General features: G+C 40.5%; 1 protein-coding gene across 9 annotated transcripts in view; it reads right to left on the reverse strand.

Moving 5' to 3' along the window:
* Window positions 1–24,394, reverse strand: part of arap1 (ArfGAP with RhoGAP domain, ankyrin repeat and PH domain 1) — a 295,009-nt gene that overhangs the window by 83,458 nt on the left and 187,157 nt on the right. For all 9 annotated transcript variants that reach the window (XR_015079826.1, XM_085999757.1, XM_085999755.1 and 6 more), the window contains 3 exons: window positions 23,909–24,014; window positions 20,781–20,928; window positions 9,826–9,912 (listed from right to left, as the gene is read on the reverse strand). Coding sequence is in view for 8 of the 9 variants with exons in the window: in XM_085999757.1 (XP_085855883.1) it covers window positions 9,826–9,912; window positions 20,781–20,928; window positions 23,909–24,014 (341 nt within the window). In the remaining variant the exon portion in view is untranslated. The remainder of the gene's footprint in view (window positions 1–9,825; window positions 9,913–20,780; window positions 20,929–23,908; window positions 24,015–24,394) is intronic.

A 24,394-nucleotide genomic window follows, 5' to 3' on the forward strand; every position in this document is an offset into this window, starting at 1 on the left:
TATATTATACACGAGATCTACATTATACACGAGATCTACATTATACACGAGATCTATATTATGCACGAGATCTATATTATGCACGAGATCTATATTATACACGAGATCTACATTATACACGAGATCTACATTATACACGAGATCTATATTATGCACGAGATCTATATTATGCACGAGATCTATATTATGCACGAGATCTACATTATACACGAGATCTATATTATACACGAGATCTATATTATGCACGAGATCTATATTATGCACGAGATCTATATTATGCACGAGATCTATATTATACACGAGATCTATATTATGCACGTGATCTACATTATGCACGAGATCTACATTATACACGAGATCTACATTATGCACGAGATCTATATTATGCACGAGATCTATATTATACACGAGATCTACATTATGCACGAGATCTATATTATGCACGTGATCTACATTATACACGAGATCTATATTATACACGAGATCTATATTATACACGAGATCTATATTATGCACGAGATCTATATTATACACGAGATCTATATTATGCACGAGATCTACATTATACACGAGATCTACATTATGCACGAGATCTATATTATACACGAGATCTACATTATGCACGAGATCTACATTATGCACAAGATCTATATTATACACGAGATCTATATTATACACGAGATCTACATTATGCACGAGATCTACATTATACACGAGATCTATATTATGCACGAGATCTACATTATACACGAGATCTACATTATGCACGAGATCTATATTATACACGAGATCTATATTATGCACGAGATCTATATTATGCACGAGATCTATATTATGCACGAGATCTATATTATACACGAGATCTACATTATGCACGAGATCTATATTATGCACGTGATCTACATTATACACGAGATCTACATTATGCACGAGATCTATATTATACACGAGATCTATATTATGCACGAGATCTATATTATACACGAGATCTATATTATGCACGAGATCTACATTATGCACGAGATCTACATTATGCACGAGATCTACATTATGCACGAGATCTACATTATGCACGAGATCTATATTATGCACGAGATCTACATTATACACGAGATCTACATTATGCACGAGATCTATATTATACACGAGATCTACATTATGCACGAGATCTATATTATACACGAGATCTATATTATGCACGAGATCTACATTATGCACGAGATCTACATTATACACGAGATCTACATTATGCACGAGATCTATATTATGCACGAGATCTATATTATACACGAGATCTATATTATGCACGAGATCTACATTATGCACGAGATCTATATTATACACGAGATCTATATTATACACGAGATCTATATTATGCACGTGATCTACATTATACACGAGATCTACATTATGCACGAGATCTACATTATGCACGAGATCTATATTATACACGAGATCTATATTATACACGAGATCTATATTATGCACGTGATCTACATTATACACGAGATCTATATTATGCACGAGATCTATATTATACACGAGATCTACATTATGCACGAGATCTATATTATGCACGAGATCTACATTATACACGAGATCTACATTATACACGAGATCTACATTATACACGAGATCTATATTATGCACAAGATCTATATTATGCACGAGATCTATATTATACACAAGATCTATATTATACACAAGATCTATATTATACACGTGATCTACATTATACACGAGATCTATATTATACACGAGATCTATATTATGCACGAGATCTATATTATGCACGAGATCTATATTATACACGTGATCTACATTATGCACGAGATCTATATTATACACGAGATCTATATTATACACGAGATCTATATTATGCACGAGATCTATATTATGCACGAGATCTATATTATACACGAGATCTACATTATGCACGAGATCTATATTATGCACGAGATCTACATTATACACGAGATCTATATTATACACGAGATCTACATTATGCACGAGATCTATATTATACACGAGATCTATATTATACACGAGATCTATATTATGCACGTGATCTACATTATGCACGAGATCTACATTATACACGAGATCTATATTATACACGAGATCTACATTATGCACGAGATCTATATTATGCACGAGATCTATATTATACACGAGATCTATATTATACACGAGATCTATATTATGCACGAGATCTACATTATACACGAGATCTATATTATGCACGTGATCTACATTATGCACGAGATCTACATTATACACGAGATCTACATTATACACGAGATCTACATTATGCACGAGATCTATATTATACACGAGATCTATATTATACACGAGATCTATATTATGCACGAGATCTATATTATGCACGAGATCTATATTATACACGAGATCTATATTATACACGAGATCTATATTATACACGTGATCTACATTATACACGAGATCTACATTATGCACGAGATCTATATTATGCACGAGATCTACATTATACACGTGATCTACATTATACACGAGATCTATATTATACACGTGATCTACATTATGCATGAGATCTATATTATGCACGAGATCTATATTATGCACGAGATCTATATTATACACGAGATCTATATTATACACGTGATCTACATTATACACGAGATCTATATTATACACGTGATCTACATTATGCACGTGATCTATATTATGCACGTGATCTATATTATGCACGAGATCTATATTATGCACGAGATTATATTATGCACGAGATCTATATTATACACGAGATCTACATTATGCACGAGATCTACATTATACACGAGATCTACATTATACACGAGATCTACATTATACACGAGATCTACATTATGCACGAGATCTATATTATACACGAGATCTATATTATACACGTGATCTACATTATACACGAGATCTATATTATGCACGAGATCTACATTATGCACGAGCTCTATATTATGCACGTGATCTACATTATGCACGAGATCTATATTATACACGAGATCTACATTATACACGAGATCTATATTATACACGAGATCTACATTATGCACGAGATCTATATTATGCACGAGATCTACATTATGCACGAGATCTATATTATACACGAGATCTACATTATAGCACGAGATCTATATTATGCACGAGATCTACATTATGCACGAGATCTACATTATGCACGAGATCTATATTATGCACGAGATCTATATTATACACGAGATCTACATTATGCACGAGATCTATATTATACACGAGATCTACATTATGCACGAGATCTATATTATGCACGAGATCTACATTATACACGAGATCTACATTATGCACGAGATCTATATTATGCACGAGATCTACATTATGCACGAGATCTATATTATGCACGAGATCTATATTATACACGAGATCTACATTATGCACGAGATCTATATTATACACGAGATCTACATTATGCACGAGATCTATATTATACACGAGATCTACATTATGCACGAGATCTATATTATACACGAGATCTACATTATGCACGAGATCTATATTATACACGAGATCTACATTATGCACGAGATCTATATTATGCACGAGATCTACATTATGCACGAGATCTACATTATACACGAGATCTACATTATGCACGAGATCTATATTATGCACGAGATCTACATTATACACGAGATCTACATTATGCACGAGATCTATATTATGCACGAGATCTATATTATACACGAGATCTACATTATGCACGAGATCTATATTATACACGAGATCTACATTATGCACGAGATCTATATTATGCACGAGATCTATATTATACACGAGATCTACATTATGCACGAGATCTATATTATACACGAGATCTACATTATGCACGAGATCTACATTATGCACGAGATCTATATTATGCACGAGATCTACATTATGCACGAGATCTATATTATGCACGAGATCTATATTATACACGAGATCTACATTATGCACGAGATCTATATTATGCACGAGATCTACATTATACACGAGATCTACATTATGCACGAGATCTATATTATGCACGAGATCTATATTATACACGAGATCTACATTATGCACGAGATCTATATTATACACGAGATCTACATTATGCACGAGATCTATATTATGCACGAGATCTACATTATACACGAGATCTACATTATGCACGAGATCTATATTATACACGAGATCTATATTATACACGAGATCTATATTATGCACGAGATCTATATTATACACGAGATCTATATTATGCACGAGATCTACATTATACACGAGATCTACATTATACACGAGATCTACATTATGCACGAGATCTACATTATACACGAGATCTACATTATGCACGAGATCTACATTATGCACGAGATCTATATTATACACGAGATCTATATTATACACGAGATCTATATTATGCACGAGATCTATATTATGCACGAGATCTATATTATGCACGAGATCTATATTATACACGAGATCTATATTATACACGAGATCTATATTATACACGAGATCTACATTATACACGAGATCTATATTATGCACGAGATCTATATTATGCACGAGATCTATATTATGCACGAGATCTACATTATGCACGAGATCTATATTATACACGAGATCTATATTATGCACGAGATCTATATTATACACGAGATCTACATTATACACGAGATCTATATTATGCACGAGATCTATATTATGCACGAGATCTATATTATACACGAGATCTATATTATGCACGAGATCTACATTATGCACGAGATCTATATTATGCACGAGATCTATATTATGCACGAGATCTATATTATGCACGAGATCTATATTATACACGAGATCTACATTATGCACGAGATCTACATTATGCACGAGATCTATATTATACACGAGATCTATATTATACACGAGATCTACATTATACACGAGATCTATATTATACACGAGATCTATATTATGCACGAGATCTATATTATACACGAGATCTATATTATACACGTGATCTACATTATGCACGAGATCTATATTATGCACGAGATCTATATTATGCACGAGATCTATATTATACACGAGATCTATATTATACACGAGATCTACATTATGCACGAGATCTACATTATACACGAGATCTATATTATACACGAGATCTACATTATACACGAGATCTATATTATACACGAGATCTATATTATACACGAGATCTATATTATGCACGAGATCTATATTATACACAAGATCTATATTATACACGTGATCTATATTATGCACGAGATCTACATTATGCACGAGATCTATATTATACACGAGATCTATATTATACACGAGATCTATATTATACACGAGATCTACATTATACACGAGATCTATATTATACACGAGATCTACATTATACACGAGATCTACATTATACACGAGATCTATATTATACACGAGATCTACATTATGCACGAGATCTACATTATACACGAGATCTATATTATGCACGAGATCTATATTATACACGAGATCTATATTATACACGAGATCTACATTATACACGAGATCTATATTATACACGAGATCTATATTATGCACGAGATCTATATTATACACAAGATCTATATTATACACGTGATCTACATTATGCACGAGATCTATATTATGCACGAGATCTATATTATGCACGAGATCTACATTATACACGAGATCTACATTATGCACGAGATCTATATTATGCACGAGATCTACATTATACACGAGATCTACATTATGCACGAGATCTATATTATGCACGAGATCTATATTATACACGAGATCTACATTATGCACGAGATCTATATTATGCACGAGATCTACATTATACACGAGATCTATATTATGCACGAGATCTACATTATACACGAGATCTATATTATACACGAGATCTATATTATGCACGAGATCTATATTATGCACGAGATCTATATTATGCACGAGATCTACATTATACACGAGATCTACATTATGCACGAGATCTATATTATGCACGAGATCTACATTATACACGAGATCTATATTATACACGTGATCTATATTATACACGAGATCTACATTATGCACGAGATCTACATTATACACGAGATCTATATTATACACGAGATCTACATTATGCACGAGATCTATATTATGCACGAGATCTATATTATACACGAGATCTACATTATACACGAGATCTACATTATGCACGAGATCTATATTATGCACGAGATCTATATTATACACGAGATCTACATTATACACGAGATCTATATTATACACTAGATCTACATTATACACGAGATCTACATTATGCACGAGATCTATATTATGCACGAGATCTACATTATACACGAGATCTACATTATGCACGAGATCTATATTATGCACGAGATCTATATTATACACAAGATCTATATTATACACGTGATCTACATTATACACGAGATCTATATTATGCACGAGATCTATATTATGCACGTGATCTACATTATACACGAGATCTATATTATACACGAGATCTACATTATGCACGAGATCTATATTATGCACGAGATCTACATTATACACGAGATCTACATTATGCACGAGATCTATATTATGCACGAGATCTATATTATACACGAGATCTACATTATGCACGAGATCTATATTATGCACGAGATCTATATTATACACGAGATCTACATTATGCACGAGATCTATATTATACACGAGATCTACATTATGCACGAGATCTATATTATACACGAGATCTACATTATGCACGAGATCTATATTATACACGAGATCTACATTATACACGAGATCTATATTATACACGAGATCTACATTATACACGAGATCTATATTATGCACGAGATCTATATTATGCACGAGATCTATATTATGCACGAGATCTACATTATACACGAGATCTACATTATGCACGAGATCTATATTATGCACGAGATCTATATTATACACGAGATCTACATTATGCACGAGATCTATATTATACACGAGATCTACATTATACACGAGATCTACATTATGCACGAGATCTATATTATGCACGAGATCTATATTATACACGAGATCTATATTATACACGAGATCTATATTATGCACGAGATCTATATTATACACGAGATCTACATTATACACGAGATCTACATTATGCACGAGATCTATATTATGCACGAGATCTATATTATGCACGAGATCTATATTATACACGAGATCTATATTATGCACGAGATCTATATTATACACGAGATCTACATTATACACGAGATCTACATTATGCACGAGATCTACATTATACACGAGATCTATATTATACACGAGATCTACATTATGCACGAGATCTATATTATACACGAGATCTACATTATACACGAGATCTACATTATGCACGAGATCTATATTATGCACGAGATCTATATTATACACGAGATCTACATTATGCACGAGATCTATATTATACACGAGATCTATATTATGCACGAGATCTATATTATACACGAGATCTACATTATGCACGAGATCTACATTATGCACGAGATCTATATTATGCACGAGATCTATATTATACACGAGATCTACATTATGCACGAGATCTATATTATACACGAGATCTACATTATGCACGAGATCTACATTATGCACGAGATCTATATTATGCACGAGATCTACATTATGCACGAGATCTACATTATGCACGAGATCTACATTATGCACGAGATCTACATTATGCACGAGATCTATATTATGCACGAGATCTATATTATACACGAGATCTACATTATGCACGAGATCTATATTATGCACGAGATCTACATTATGCACGAGATCTACATTATGCACGAGATCTATATTATGCACGAGATCTACATTATGCACGAGATCTATATTATGCACGAGATCTACATTATACACGAGATCTATATTATACACGAGATCTACATTATGCACGAGATCTACATTATGCACGAGATCTATATTATGCACGAGATCTACATTATGCACGAGATCTATATTATGCACGAGATCTACATTATGCACGAGATCTATATTATGCACGAGATCTATATTATACACGAGATCTACATTATGCACGAGATCTATATTATGCACGAGATCTATATTATGCACGAGATCTACATTATGCACGAGATCTATATTATGCACGAGATCTACATTATGCACGAGATCTATATTATGCACGAGATCTATATTATACACGAGATCTACATTATACACGAGATCTACATTATGCACGAGATCTATATTATACACGAGATCTACATTATGCACGAGATCTACATTATACACGAGATCTACATTATACACGAGATCTATATTATGCACGAGATCTATATTATACACGAGATCTACATTATACACGAGATCTACATTATGCACGAGATCTATATTATACACGAGATCTACATTATACACGAGATCTACATTATACTCTAGATCTACATTATACACGAGATCTATATTATACACGTGATCTACATTATACACGAGATCTACATTATGCACGAGATCTATATTATACACGAGATCTATATTATACACGTGATCTACATTATACACGAGATCTATATTATGCACGAGATCTATATTATACACGAGATCTATATTATACACGAGATCTACATTATACACGAGATCTATATTATGCACGAGATCTATATTATACACGTGATCTATATTATACACGTGATCTACATTATACACGAGATCTATATTATGCACGAGATCTATATTATACACGAGATCTATATTATACACGAGATCTACATTATACACGAGATCTATATTATACACGAGATCTACATTATACACGAGATCTATATTATGCACGAGATCTACATTATACACGAGATCTACATTATACACGTGATCTATATTATACACGAGATCTACATTATACACGAGATCTACATTATACACGAGATCTACATTATACACGAGATCTACATTATACACGAGATCTACATTATACACGAGATCTATATTATGCACGAGATCTATATTATACACGAGATCTATATTATACACGAGATCTACATTATACACGTGATCTATATTATACACGAGATCTACATTATACACGAGATCTACATTATACACGAGATCTATATTATGCACGAGATCTATATTATACACGAGATCTATATTATACACGAGATCTACATTATACACGAGATCTATATTATACACGAGATCTACATTATACACGTGATCTACATTATACACGAGATCTATATTATGCACGAGATCTATATTATACACGTGATCTACATTATGCACGAGATCTACATGCACGAGATCTATATTATACACGAGATCTACATTATACACTAGATCTACATTATGCACGAGATCTACATTATACACTAGATCTACATTATGCACGAGATCTACATTATATACGAGATCTTGTATGCATTACAGAGTAGTTGACCCTGTGCATATTGTAGAAAATAAGAGGCTTGAAATTGTGTTTTTTTAATGTTTAATGAGCTGGTTTTGGGTTTAATATTGCGGTAAATCTAACTCTGATTACAGGACAGATTTATTACTGTAATATTCGGGTCTGTTTCAGTGTCAGGGTGAGAGCAGAACCGATCGGCATGGTTTAACCCAGGGCTGAAATGTTCCTCAGAGTCAGCTGTTTTGCGCAGGAGCTGCGATCGGTGATGTCCTGAAGCTCCAGGACACTGGGACCACAGCTATGGAGTGCTGGGGGCCGGGGAAAGGTCACACGCTTGCGTCTCAAACCCCCTTCAAAATTAAGCAGCAGTCGGTGCGTCCTACCTGGGTGGATGGCATCACACACGCGTCCCGCAGCTTTATGATGCTGACTATTTCATCCAGTTGCTTCTTAAGCTGCTGTTCATCAACCTGCAGGGGGACAGAGAAAGGGTTTATTCCTGCTGGCCCAATCGACACTCTCGACTTACACTCGGTCACCTCCAACCTTTTCCAGCTCTGACTGAAAAGGCCGTCGACCTGAAACGTCAACTTTGCTTCTCGCTCCTCAGACGCTGCCTGACCTGCTGAGTGTTTCCAGTGTTTTCGGTTTTTATTACACTCAGTCAGATTCCGTCGTTAGCCCCACACCGATTGGAACTTCTTTGGCACACAGGAACAGGAGGAGGCCATTCAGCCCCTCGTGCCTTTTCCTCCGTCAATAGTCACAACGGCTGGTGTGGAGCATAAACACCGGCACAGACCTGTTGGGCCGAATGGACCCCTTCTGTGCTGTAAACACTGTGTAACTAGATCGCAGCTGATCTGCATCTTAACTCCATTTACCCGCCTTGGTTCTGTATCCCTTAATACCCTTACCCAACAAAAATCTATCAATCTCAAGTTTGAAATTTTGAATTGACCCCAGCCTCACAGCCTTTCTGGGGGAGAGAGTTCCAGATTTCCGCTACCCTTTGTGTGAAGAAGTGCTTCCTGACATCACCCCTGAACGGCCTGGCTCTAATTTTAAACCCTTGTTCTGGACTCCCCCCACCAGAGGAAATAGTTTCTCTCTATCGACCCTATTGAATCCTTTAATCATCTTAATCACCTCGATCAGATCATCTTCTAAACTCGAGGGTACAGAAGCCTGAAGTATAGAAGGTATAATATACACAGGGGCTGCTATTCCCTATAATATACACAGGAGCTGCTATTCTCTATAATATACACAGGGGCTGCTATTCTCTGTAATATACACAGGAGCTGCTATTCTCTATAATATACACAGGAGCTGCTATTCTCTATAATATACACAGGGGCTGCTATTCTCTATAATATACACAGGGGCTGCTATTCTGTATAATATACACAGGGGCTGCTATTCACTATAATATACACAGGGGCTGCTATTCTCTATAATATACACAGGGGCTGCTATTCTCTGTAATATACACAGGGGCTGTTATTCTCTGTAATATACACACGGTCTGTTATTCTCTGTAATATACACAGGGGCTGCTATTCTCTATAATATACACAGGGGCTGCTATTCTCTATAATATACACAGGGGCTGCTATTCTCTATAATATACACAGGGGTTGCTATTCTCTATAATATACACAGGGCTGCTATTCACTATAATATACACAGGGGCTGCTATTCTCTATAATATACACAGGGGCTGCTATTCTCTATAATATACACAGGGGCTGCTATTCTCTATAATATACACAAGGGCTGCTATTCTGTATAATATACACAGGAGCTGCTATTCTCTATAATATACACAGGGGCTGCTATTCACTATAATATACACAGGGGCTGCTATTCTCTATAATATACACAGTGGCTGCTATTCTCTATAATATACACAGGGGCTGCTATTCTCTATAATATACACAGGGGCTGCTATTCTCTGTAATATACACAGGGGCTGCTATTCCCTATAATATACACAGGGGCTGCTATTCCCTATAATATACACAGGGGCTGCTATTCTCTATAATATACACAGGGGCTGCTATTCTCTGTAATATACACAGGGGCTGCTATTCTCTATAATATACACAGGGGCTGCTATTCTCTATAATATACACAGGAGCTGCTATTCTCTATAATATACACAGGGGCTGCTATTCTCTATAGTATACACAGGAGCTGCTATTCTCTATAGTATACACAGGGGCTGCTATTCTCTATAATATACACAGGGGCTGCTATTCTCTATAATATACACAGGGGCTGCTATTCTCTGTAATATACACAGGGGCTGCTATTCTCTATAATATACACAGGGGCTGCTATTCTCCACAATATACACAGGGGCTGCTATTCTCTATAATATACACAGGAGCTGCTATTCACAAGAGTATACACAGGGGCTGCTATTCTCTATAGTATACACAGGGGCTGCTATTCTCTATAATATACACAGGGGCTGCTATTCTCTATAATATACACAGGGGCTGCTATTCTCTGTAATATACACAGGGGCTGCTATTCCCTATAATATACACAGGGGCTGCTATTCTCTGTAATATACACAGGGGCTGCTATTCTCTGTAATATACACAGGGGCTGCTATTCTCTGTAATATACACAGGAGCTGCTATTCACTACAGTATACACAGGGGCTGCTGTTCTCTATAATATACGCAGGGGCTGCTATTCACTATAATATACACAGGGGCTGCTATTCTCTGTAATATACACAGGGGCTGCTATTCTCTATAATATACACAGGGGCTGCTATTCTCTATAATATACACAGGAGCTGCTATTCACTATAGTATACACAGGGGCTGCTATTCTCTATAGTATACACAGGGGCTGCTATTCTCTATAATATACACAGGAGCTGCTATTCCCTATATTATACACAGGGGCTGCTATTCTCTATAATATACACAGGAGCTGCTATTCCCTATATTATACACAGGAGCTGCTATTCTCTATAATTTACACAGGGACTGCTATTCTCTATAATATACACAGGGGCTGCTATTCTCTGTAATATACACAGGGGCTGCTATTCCCTATAATATACACAGGGGCTGCTATTCTCTGTAATATACACAGGGGCTGCTATTCTCTGTAATATACACAGGGGCTGCTATTCTCTGTAATATACACAGGAGCTGCTATTCACTATAGTATACACAGGGGCTGCTATTCTCTATAGTATACACAGGGGCTGCTATTCTCTAAAATATACACAGGGGCTGCTATTCTCTATAATATACACAGGGGCTGCTATTCTCTATAATATACACAGGGGCTGCTATTCTCTATAATATACACAGGGGCTGCTATTCTCTGTAATATACACAGGGGCTGCTATTCTCTGTAATATACACAGGGGCTGCTATTCTCTGTAATATACACAGGAGCTGCTATTCTCTATAATATACACTGGCTGCTATTCCCTATAATATACACAGGGGCTGCTATTCTCTATAATATACACAGGGGCTGCTATTCTCTATAATATACACAGGGGCTGCTATTCTCTATTATATACACAGGGGCTGCTATTCTCTGTAATATACACAGGGGCTGCTATTCTCTGTAATATACACAAGAGCTGCTATTCTCTATAATATACACAGGGGCTGCTATTCTCTATAATATACACAGGGGCTGCTATTCTCTATAATATACACAGGGGCTGCTATTCTCTATAATATACACAAGGGCTGCTATTCTCTATAATATACACAGTGGCTGCTATTCTCTATAATATACACGGGGCTGCTATTCTCTATAATATACACAGGGGCTGCTACTCTCTATAATATACACAGGGACTGCTATTTCCTACAATATACACAGGGGCTGCTATTCTGTATAATATACACAGGGGCTGCTATTCTCTATTATATACACAGGGGCTGCTATTCTCTATAATATACACAGGGGCTGCTATTCTCTATAATATACACAGGGGCTGCTATTCTCTATAATATACACAGGGGCTGCTATTCTCTATTATATACACAGGGGCTGCTATTCTCTATTATATACACAGGGGCTGCTATTCTCTATAATATACACAAGGGCTGCTATTCTCTATTACATACACAGGGGCTGCTATTCTCTGTAATATACACAGGGGCTGCTATTCTCTATAATATACACAGGGGCTGCTATTCTCTATAATATACACAGGGGCTGCTATTCTCTATAATATACACAGGGGCTGCTATTCTCTATAATATACACAGGGGCTGCTATTCCCTATAATATACACAGGGGCTGCTATTCTCTATAATATACACAGGGGCTGCTATTCTCTATAATATACACAGGGGCTGCTATTCCCTATAATATACACAGGGGCTGCTATTCTCTATAGTATACACAGGGGCTGCTATTCTCTATAGTATACACAGGGGCTGCTATTCTCTATAATATACACAGGAGCTGCTATTCCCTATAATATACACAGGGGCTGCTATTCTCTATATTATACACAGGGGCTGCTATTCACTATAATATACACAGGGGCTGCTATTCTCTATAATATACACAGGGGCTGCTATTCTCTATAATATGCACAGGGGCTGCTATTCTGTATAATATACACAGGGGCTGCTATTCACTATAATATACACAGGGGCTGCTATTCGCTATAATATACACAGGGGCTGCTATTCTCTATAATATACACAGGGGCTGCTATTCCCTATAATATACACAGGGGCTGCTATTCCCTATAATATACACAGGGGCTGCTATTCTCTATAATATACACAGGGGCTGCTATTCTCTGTAATATACACAGGGGCTGCTATTCTCTATAATATACACAGGGGCTGCTATTCTCTATAATATACACAGGAGCTGCTATTCTCTATAATATACACAGGGGCTGCTATTCTCTATAGTATACACAGGAGCTGCTATTCTCGATAGTATACACAGGGGCTGCTATTCTCTATAATATACACAGGGGCTGCTATTCTCTGTAATATACACAGGGGCTGCTATTCTCTATAATATACACAGGGGCTGCTATTCTCTATAATATACACAGGGGCTGCTATTCTCTATAGTATACACAGGGGCTGCTATTCTCTATAGTATACACAGGGGCTGCTATTCTCTATAATATACACAGGAGCTGCTATTCCCTATAATATACACAGGGGCTGCTATTCTCTATATTATACACAGGGGCTGCTATTCACTATAATATACACAGGGGCTGCTATTCTCTATAATATACACAGGGGCTGCTATTCTCTATAATATACACAGGGGCTGCTATTCTGTATAATATACACAGGGGCTGCTATTCACTATAATATACACAGGGGCTGCTATTCGCTATAATATACACAGGGGCTGCTATTCTCTATAATATACACAGGGGCTGCTATTCTCTATAATATACACAGGGGCTGCTATTCCCTATAATATACACAGGGGCTGCTATTCCCTATAATATACACAGGGGCTGCTATTCTCTATAATATACACAGGGGCTGCTATTCTCTATAATATACACAGGAGCTGCTATTCTCTATAAAATACACAGGGGCTGCTATTCTCTATAGTATACACAGGAGCTGCTATTCTCTATAGTATACACAGGGGCTGCTATTCTCTATAATATACACAGGGGCTGCTATTCTCTATAATATACACAGGGGCTGCTATTCTCTGTAATATACACAGGGGCTGCTATTCTCTATAATATACACAGGGGCTGCTATTCTCTATAATATACACAGGGGCTGCTATTCTCTATAATATACACAGGAGCTGCTATTCACTATAGTATACACAGGGGCTGCTATTCTCTATAGTATACACAGGGGCTGCTATTCTCTATAATATACACAGGGGCTGCTATTCTCTATAATATACACAGGGGCTGCTATTCTCTGTAATTTTCACAGGGGCTGCTATTCTCTATAATATACACAGGGGCTGCTATTCTCTATAATATACACAGGAGCTGCTATTCACTATAGTATACACAGGGGCTGCTATTCTCTATAGTATACACAGGGGCTGCTATTCCCTATATTATACACAGGGGCTGCTATTCTCTATAATATACACAGGAGCTGCTATTCTCTATAATTTACACAGGGGCTGCTATTCTCTATAATATACACAGGGGCTGCTATTCTGTATAATATGCACAGGGGCTGCTATTCTCTATAATATACACAGGGGCTGCTATTCTCTATAATATACACAGGGGCTGCTATTCTCTATAATATACACAAGGGCTGCTATTCTCTATAATATACACAGTGGCTGCTATTCTCTATAATATACACAGGGGCTGCTATTCCCTATAATATACACAGGGACTGCTATTTCCTACAATATACACAGGGGCTGCTATTCTGTATAATATGCACAGGGGCTGCTATTCTCTATAATATACACAGGGGCTGCTATTCTCTATAATATACACAGGGGCTGCTATTCTCTATAATATACGCAGTGGCTGCTATTCTGTATAATATGCACAGGGGCTGCTATTCTCTATAATATACACAGGGGCTGCTATTCTCTATAATATACACAAGGGCTGCTATTCTCTATAATATACACAGTGGCTGCTATTCTCTATAATATACACAGGGGCTGCTATTCTCTATAATATACACAGGGGCTGCTACTCTCTATAATATACACAGGGACTGCTATTTCCTACAATATACACAGGGGCTGCTATTCTGTATAATATACACAGGGGCTGCTATTCTCTATTATATACACAGGGGCTGCTATTCTCTATAATATACACAGGGGCTGCTATTCTCTGTAATATACACAGGGGCTGCTATTCTCTATAATATACACAGGGGCTGCTATTCTCTATAATATACACAGGGGCTGCTATTCTCTATAATATACACAGGGGCTGCTATTCTCTATTATATACACAGGGGCTGCTATTCTCTATAATATACACAGGGGCTGCTATTCACTATAATATACAGGGGCTGCTATTCACTATAGTATACACAGGGGCTGCTATTCTCTGTAATATACACAGGGGCTGCTATTCTCTGTAATATACACAGGGGCTGCTATTCTCTGTAATATACACAGGAGCTGCTATTCTCTATAATATACACTGGCTGCTATTCCCTATAATATACACAGGGGCTGCTATTCTCTATAATATACACAGGGGCTGCTATTCTCTATAATATACACAGGGGCTGCTATTCTCTGTAATATACACAGGGGCTGCTATTCTCTATAATATACACAGGGGCTGCTATTCTCTATAATATACACAGGGGCTGCTATTCTCTATAATATACACAGGGGCTGCTATTCTCTATAATATACACAGGGGCTGCTATTCTCTATTATATACACAGGGGCTGCTATTCTCTATAATATACACAAGGGCTGCTATTCTCTGTAATATACACAGGGGCTGCTATTCTCTGTAATATACACAGGGGCTGCTATTCTCTATAATATACACAGCGGCTGCTATTCTCTATAATATACACAGGGGCTGCTATTCTCTATAATATACACAGGGGCTGCTATTCTCTATAATATACACAGGGGCTGCTATTCCCTATAATATACACAGGGGCCGCTATTCTCTATAATATACACAGGGGCTGCTATTCTCTATAATATACACAGGGGCTGCTATTCCCTATAATATACACAGGGGCTGCTATTCTCTATAGTATACACAGGGGCTGCTATTCTCTATAGTATACACAGGGGCTGCTATTCTCTATAATATACACAGGAGCTGCTATTCCCTATAATATACACAGGGGCTGCTATTCTCTATATTATACACAGGGGCTGCTATTCACTATAATATACACAGGGGCTGCTATTCTCTATAATATACACAGGGGCTGCTATTCTCTATAATATACACAGGGGCTGCTATTCTGTATAATATACACAGGGGCTGCTATTCACTATAATATACACAGGGGCTGCTATTCGCTATAATATACACAGGGGCTGCTATTCTCTATAATATACACAGGGGCTGCTATTCTCTATAATATACACAGGGGCTGCTATTCCCTATAATATACACAGGGTCTGCTATTCCCTATAATATACACAGGGGCTGCTATTCTCTATAATATACACAGGGGCTGCTATTCTCTGTAATATACACAGGGGCTGCTATTCTCTATAATATTCACAGGGGCTGCTATTCTCTATAATATACACAGGAGCTGCTATTCTCTATAGTATACACAGGAGCTGCTATTCTCTATAGTATACACAGGGGCTGCTATTCTCTATAATATACACAGGGGCTGCTATTCTCTATAATATACACAGGGGCTGCTATTCTCTGTAATATACACAGGGGCTGCTATTCTCTATAATATACACAGGGGCTGCTATTCTCTATAATATACACAGGGGCTGCTATTCTCTATAATATACACAGGAGCTGCTATTCACTATAGTATACACAGGGGCTGCTATTCTCTATAGTATACACAGGGGCTGCTATTCTCTATAATATACACAGGGGCTGCTATTCTCTATAATATACACAGGGGCTGCTATTCTCTATTATATACACAGGGGCTGCTATTCTCTATAATATACACAGGAGCTGCTATTCACTATAGTATACACAGGGGCTGCTATTCTCTATAGTATACACAGGGGCTGCTATTCTCTATAATATACACAGGAGCTGCTATTCCCTATATTATACACAGGGGCTGCTATTCTCTATAATATACACAGGAGCTGCTATTCTCTATAATTTACACAGGGGCTGCTATTCTCTATAATATACACAGGGGCTGCTATTCTCTGTAATATACACAGGGGCTGCTATTCCCTATAATATACACAGGGGCTGCTATTCTCTGTAATATACACAGGGGCTGCTATTCTCTGTAATATACACAGGGGCTGCTATTCTCTGTAATATACACAGGAGCTGCTATTCACTATAGTATACACAGGGGCTGCTATTCTCTATAATATACGCAGGGGCTGCTATTCACTATAATATACACAGGGGCTGCTATTCTCTATAATATACACAGGGGCTGCTATTCTCTATAATATACACAGGGGCTGCTATTCTCTATAATATACACAGGGGCTGCTATTCTCTATAATATACACAGGGGCTGCTATTCTCTATAATATACACAGGGGCTGCTATTCTCTATAATATACACAGGGGCTGCTATTCTCTATAATATACACAGGAGCTGCTATTCACTATAGTATACACAGGGGCTGCTATTCTCTATAATATACACAGGGGCTGCTATTCTCTGTAATATACACAGGGGCTGCTATTCTCTATAATATACACAGGGGCTGCTATTCTCTATAATATACACAGGAGCTGCTATTCACTATAGTATACACAGGGGCTGCTATTCTCTATAGTATGCACAGGGGCTGCTATTCTCTATAATATACACAGGAGCTGCTATTCCCTATATTATACACAGGGGCTGCTATTCTCTATAATATACACAGGGGCTGCTATTCTCTATAATATACACAGGGGCTGCTATTCTCTATAATATACACAGGGGCTGCTATTCTCTATAATATACACAGGGGCTGCTATTCTCTATAATATACACAGGGGCTGCTATTCTCTATAATATACACAGGGGCTGCTATTCACTATAATATACAGGGGCTGCTATTCACTATAGTATACACAGGGGCTGCTATTCTCTGTAATATACACAGGGGCTGCTATTCTCTGTAATATACACAGGGGCTGCTATTCACTATAATATACAGGGGCTGCTATTCACTATAGTATACACAGGGGCTGCTATTCTCTATAATATACACAGGGGCTGCTATTCTCTATAATATACACAGGGGCTGCTATTCTCTATAATATACACAGGGGCTGCTATTCACTATAATATACAGGGGCTGCTATTCACTATAGTATACACAGGGGCTGCTATTCTCTGTAATATACACAGGGGCTGCTATTCTCTGTAATATACACAGGGGCTGCTATTCTCTGTAATATACACAGGAGCTGCTATTCTCTATAATATACACAGGGGCTGCTATTCTCTATTATATACACAGGGGCTGCTATTCTCTATAATATACACAGGGGCTGCTATTCTCTATTATATACACAGGAGCTGCTATTCTCTATAATATACACTGGCTGCTATTCCCTATAATATACACAGGGGCTGCTATTCTCTATAATATACACAGGGGCTGCTATTCTCTGTAATATACACAAGAGCTGCTATTCCCTATAATATACACAGGGGCTGGAGAGGGTGGGGCATCCGTCAACGACCCTGCTGGCTGTGTCTGGGCGTGAGGTGTTGACGAGCTATTTGACTGTTGCAGGCATCACAGCTGAACCCCATAATGCCCTTGGCGAACACCCATGGTTGCCGGCAGCATTGACTGGCCAGTGGTCGGATGTGGCAATCCAGGCTGGGCAGTTCCCTTCCCTGGCCCAGGGAGTGAGGCAAAAATCAGCAGAATGCGATGCCCCATTTGGTTGGTTAGCCTACCGACATGTGGTCTAGGCTTGACAAATGAAGAATGGCCGCTTGAGGTGAGTTTATGGCTGCACTGCAGCCGTATCCCAGCCCGAGCCAGAGTCTTCCTGAGAGGACGGCGGAAAAAGGGAGGGAACCTTTTTTCTGTCCAGACGCACTGTGACACATCACTTGAGGCATTGGGGGGGAGGGGTAGAGAATAGGTCGGAGGGCAGAGGCGGGGGTCGGAGGTCAGAGTCGGGGGGGTCGAAGGGTAGAGGCGGGGTCAGTTGGGAGAGTCATGGTCAGAGTAGAGGAAGAAGGGGAGAGGTGGAGGATGGAGGGAAAGGCAGAGGACGGAGGGAGAGGTGGAGGGCGGAGGGAGAGGTGGGGACGGAGGGAGAGGTGGAGGATGGAGGGAAAGGCGGAGGACGGAGGGAGAGGTGGAGGACGGAGGGAGAGGTGGAGGACGGAGGGAGAGGTGGGGACGGAGGGAGAGGCGGGGGACGGAGGGAGAGGTGGAGGACGGAGGGAGAGGCGGGGGACGGAGGGAGAGGCGGGGGACGGAGGGAGAGGCGGGGGACGGAGGGAGAGGCGGGGGACGGAGGGAGAGGTGGGGGACGGAGGGAGAGGTGGAGGACGGAGGGAGAGGTGGGGGACGGAGGGAGAGGTGGGGACGGAGGGAGAGGTGGGGGACGGAGGAGAGGTGGGGACGGAGGGAGAGGTGGGGGACGGAGGGAGACGTGGGGGACGGAGGAGAGGTGGGGAAGAGCAAAGCGAGAAGCCAAACACATCCCTCTTCGTGTATAACTTACATTGAAGAGGTCAATGTAGTAATTGATGAGATCCTCCACCACACGGCCTGCCTTGTTGTCTTGTCCATCTGTCTGGAACAGCGTGGGCCCAAAGACGATGGCCAGATTGTGCATGGTCATCTGATTCTTGTCCGATATCCTCTGTACACTGAACAAAACACGCAAACAATAAACTCATTTCACAAACACTTCACCGATCTTGAAGGGCCTTTCCTCATTTCATTCCTTGATCACTACTGCCAATCCACCTTGCTCCTCGCCTCTCCTGGTGATGTCCACTGGCACTGGGATACGACTCTTGCCATCCCAGGTGTCGTGACATCCAAGAGTGACGGCTGAGCTTCAGCCGAATACCTGCCGTCCCCGCGAAGGTGATGCTGTGGTTTCGTGAAGAACATTGAAGAGCTTGTTGACAAGGGATGAAAACCTGAAGCAGCGCCTCCTTTCGGAACAACTTTTGTTATCGTCACCCGCATCTCAGTGTACAGCACCCTCGCCTCTGGGTCAGAAGGTCGAGAGTTCGAGTCCCACTCCAGGGACTCAATAATCTAACTGACACTCCCAGTGCAGTACTGAGGGAGTGCCGCACTGTCGGAGGGGCAGTACTGAGGGAGCGCCGCACTGTCGGAGGGGCAGTACTGAGGGAGCGCCGCACTGTCGGAGGGGCAGTACTGAGGGAGCGGCGCACCGTCGGAGGGGCAGTACTGAGGGAGCGGCGCACCGTCGGAGGGGCAGTACTGAGGGAGAGCCACACTGTCGAAGGAGCAGTACTGAGGGAGCGCCGCACTGTCGGAGGGGCAGTACTGAGGGAGAGCCGCACTGCCGGAGGGGCAGTACTGAGGGAGCGCCGCACTGCCGGAGGGGCAGTACTGAGGGAGCGCCGCACTGTCGGAGGAGCAGTACTGAGGGTGCGCCGCACTGTCGGAGGGGCTGCACTGAGGGAGCGCTGCACTGTCGGAGGGGCAGTACTGAGGGAGCGCCGCACTGTCGGAGGGGCAGTACTGAGGGAGCGCTGCACCGTCGGAGGGGCAGTACTGAGGGAGCGCCTCTGTAGAGAGAGCAACAGAGTTAACGTTTCAGGTTGATGACCCTTCGTCAGAACTGGAAAAAGCTGGAGATGTAACAGGTTTTTAAGCAAGTGTTGGGGCAGGGAAAGGAGGGGGAGGGGAGGAAAGAACAAAAGGGAAGGTCTGTGATAGGCTGGAAGGCAGGAGAGATTAAGGGGTAGATTTTCCCGAACCTGTCGGGAAAAAGGCGGGACTTCCCCTTTCGGGTTTTTGACCCGCCTACTTCGACGTCCGGCCAATCCACGCGATTTTCCCTTGATTGACCTTGTTGAGCCCGCCCAGAGTTCTTGACAGATGAAATATCAGTGTTTGACAGCTGTTTGAAGCTGTGAAACACTGACAGTCTGAGTTCTAACATGAGCCCTTCTGCACAGACTCAGTTAGAACTCTCAGCAGCACTCAAAGCTGAAGGCTGTCACTTTTCACAGATCGCAGCCGTTCAGCTTTAAGTGCCGGCTGAGTGATGGGCTCCCGACGGCTACAGGAAGAAAGGCTGTTAAGGTAAGTACAGGTAAGTAAAAGTTCTTTACACACTTTAGACACACCAAACACACTTACCTTTACACTCATGCACCCATCACTCACCTGAGCACTGACATCGTGACTCCTCCAACCTGATGGCCCGCCTGCTCTAACCTGGCGTGGTTTGGAGCCGTCGGGAAACCCACACGAAACCCCTCAAAATAGGGATTAGGCTAAAAACTGCCTGTTAACTACCTGTTAACAGGCAGTTAATTGGCACTAATCCCTTCTCGCCTGGTTTCGGCGGGTCCCAGCCGCCCCTGAAACTTACGTGGGGCGGGGTTTTGGGCGGGATGGTGTCTGGACCCCCGAATTCGGGATTAAAAAAAAAAAAATGTATTCATTGATGGGATGTGGGCGTCGCTGGCTGACTAGGCCTGCATTTAGTGCCCATCCCTAATTGCCCTTGAGAAGATGGTGGTGAGCTGCCTTCTTGAACTGCTGCAGTTTTTCTTTACAACTGAGTGGCTTGCTAGGCCATTTCAGAGGGCATTAAGAGTCAACCACATTGCTGTGGGTCTGGAGTCCCATGTAGGCCAGACCGGGTAAGGACAGCAGATTTCCTTCCCTAAAGGACATTAGTGAACCAGATGGGTTTTTGCAACAATCGACAATGGTATCATGGTCGCCATTACTAAGACTAACATTTCAGAGTTAAATTGAATTGAATTTAAATTCCACCAGCTGCCGTAGTGGGATTTGAACCCATATCCTCAGAGCATTTGACTGAGCCTCTGGCTTACTAGTCTAGTGACATAACCACTACGCCACCGCATCCCCCCCACCGCCTGGAACCCCGCCTGACGGCTCTACGAAAATCTAGCCCCAAGAGACAAACGGGATGATGGTGCGAGGCAAAAGCAGACAAGTTAAGAAACAAAAGATGGCTCGAGATGAAGTGTAAATGGCGATGGCAGAATGATCGACAGCTGCCACGTGAGAGAGAGAAAAACAATGATAGGGGCCGAGGTTATGGTCTGAAATTGTTGAACTCAATGTTGAGTCCAGAAGGCTGTAAAGTGCCTAATCGAAAGGTGAGGTGCTGTTCCTTGAGCTTACGTTGAGCTTTGTTGGAACAGTGCAAGAGGCCGAGGACAGAGAGATCAGAGTGGGAGTGGAGCGGAGAATTAAAGTGACAGGTGCCCGGAAGCTCGGGGTCACCCTTACGGGCTGAACGGAGGTTTTCCGCAAAGCGGTCTTATGTAGTTAAAAAGTAATGATGACTTTGTCTCAAACGTTGGTTAGCCCAGTCTGACGTGAATCTTGCCATTCATGTGAAAATGACTTATGTAATAATACTGGGCGGCCTGCTGGTGGTGCTGTCCAGGGAGAGTATAAATACTCGGGCACGGGCCCAGCTTGTTCAGGACATTCTTTAACAGGAACTAGTGAAGGACACAACTAGATCTCCATGTTGAAAAACAGTTGATTGAAGCCTTGTTTAATACTCAGACCAGGTGCCTAGTAGTTTTCTTACGTCACAGACTGTGCACGGTTTTGGGCATCCTTGCAAAGAATGACTTGAAGTTGGAGCCTTACCAGTAGAGATGGTTGATCAGGGCTTTGAGCGTTGCGCGGTTGACCTTGGGCAGGCGCAAGAAGAGCGTCTGGTACTGCAAGATCTTCTGTCTCTCTTCAGGAATCACTGAGATACGAAGAAATCACAAAATGATCAGTAAAGTCACATCTTTTAAAGAATGATTTCAACACTTTGTTGCTGTTTTCGTCTCTTCGCTCTCTCCCCTTGGAGAACAGTGTGAAGTAGCGGGAGGATTCTCCGGCTGATTAACAGTCTGACAGGCCGCAGCATCAATGCTCCTTCCATGGCCATACCCAGCCGATGGGGGGGGCTCGTCCTATACTGGGGAAGGGTTTTATGGGCTCCCAGGACCCATAAAATGAGGGGGGGTGGTGAGGGGTGGTCACTACTCCCACAGGACATGAGAATCCCGCTGGATGGCAACCCGGATTTCCAAATCGGAGCTCCGGTCTCCACTCGCCGGGACTGTCTGGAGTGGGGAGCTC

Source organism: Somniosus microcephalus, chromosome 10, assembly GCF_052327205.1.
Source record: "Somniosus microcephalus isolate GS21.2 chromosome 10, FLI_Smic_1.0, whole genome shotgun sequence".
Lineage (NCBI taxonomy): Eukaryota > Metazoa > Chordata > Chondrichthyes > Squaliformes > Somniosidae > Somniosus > Somniosus microcephalus.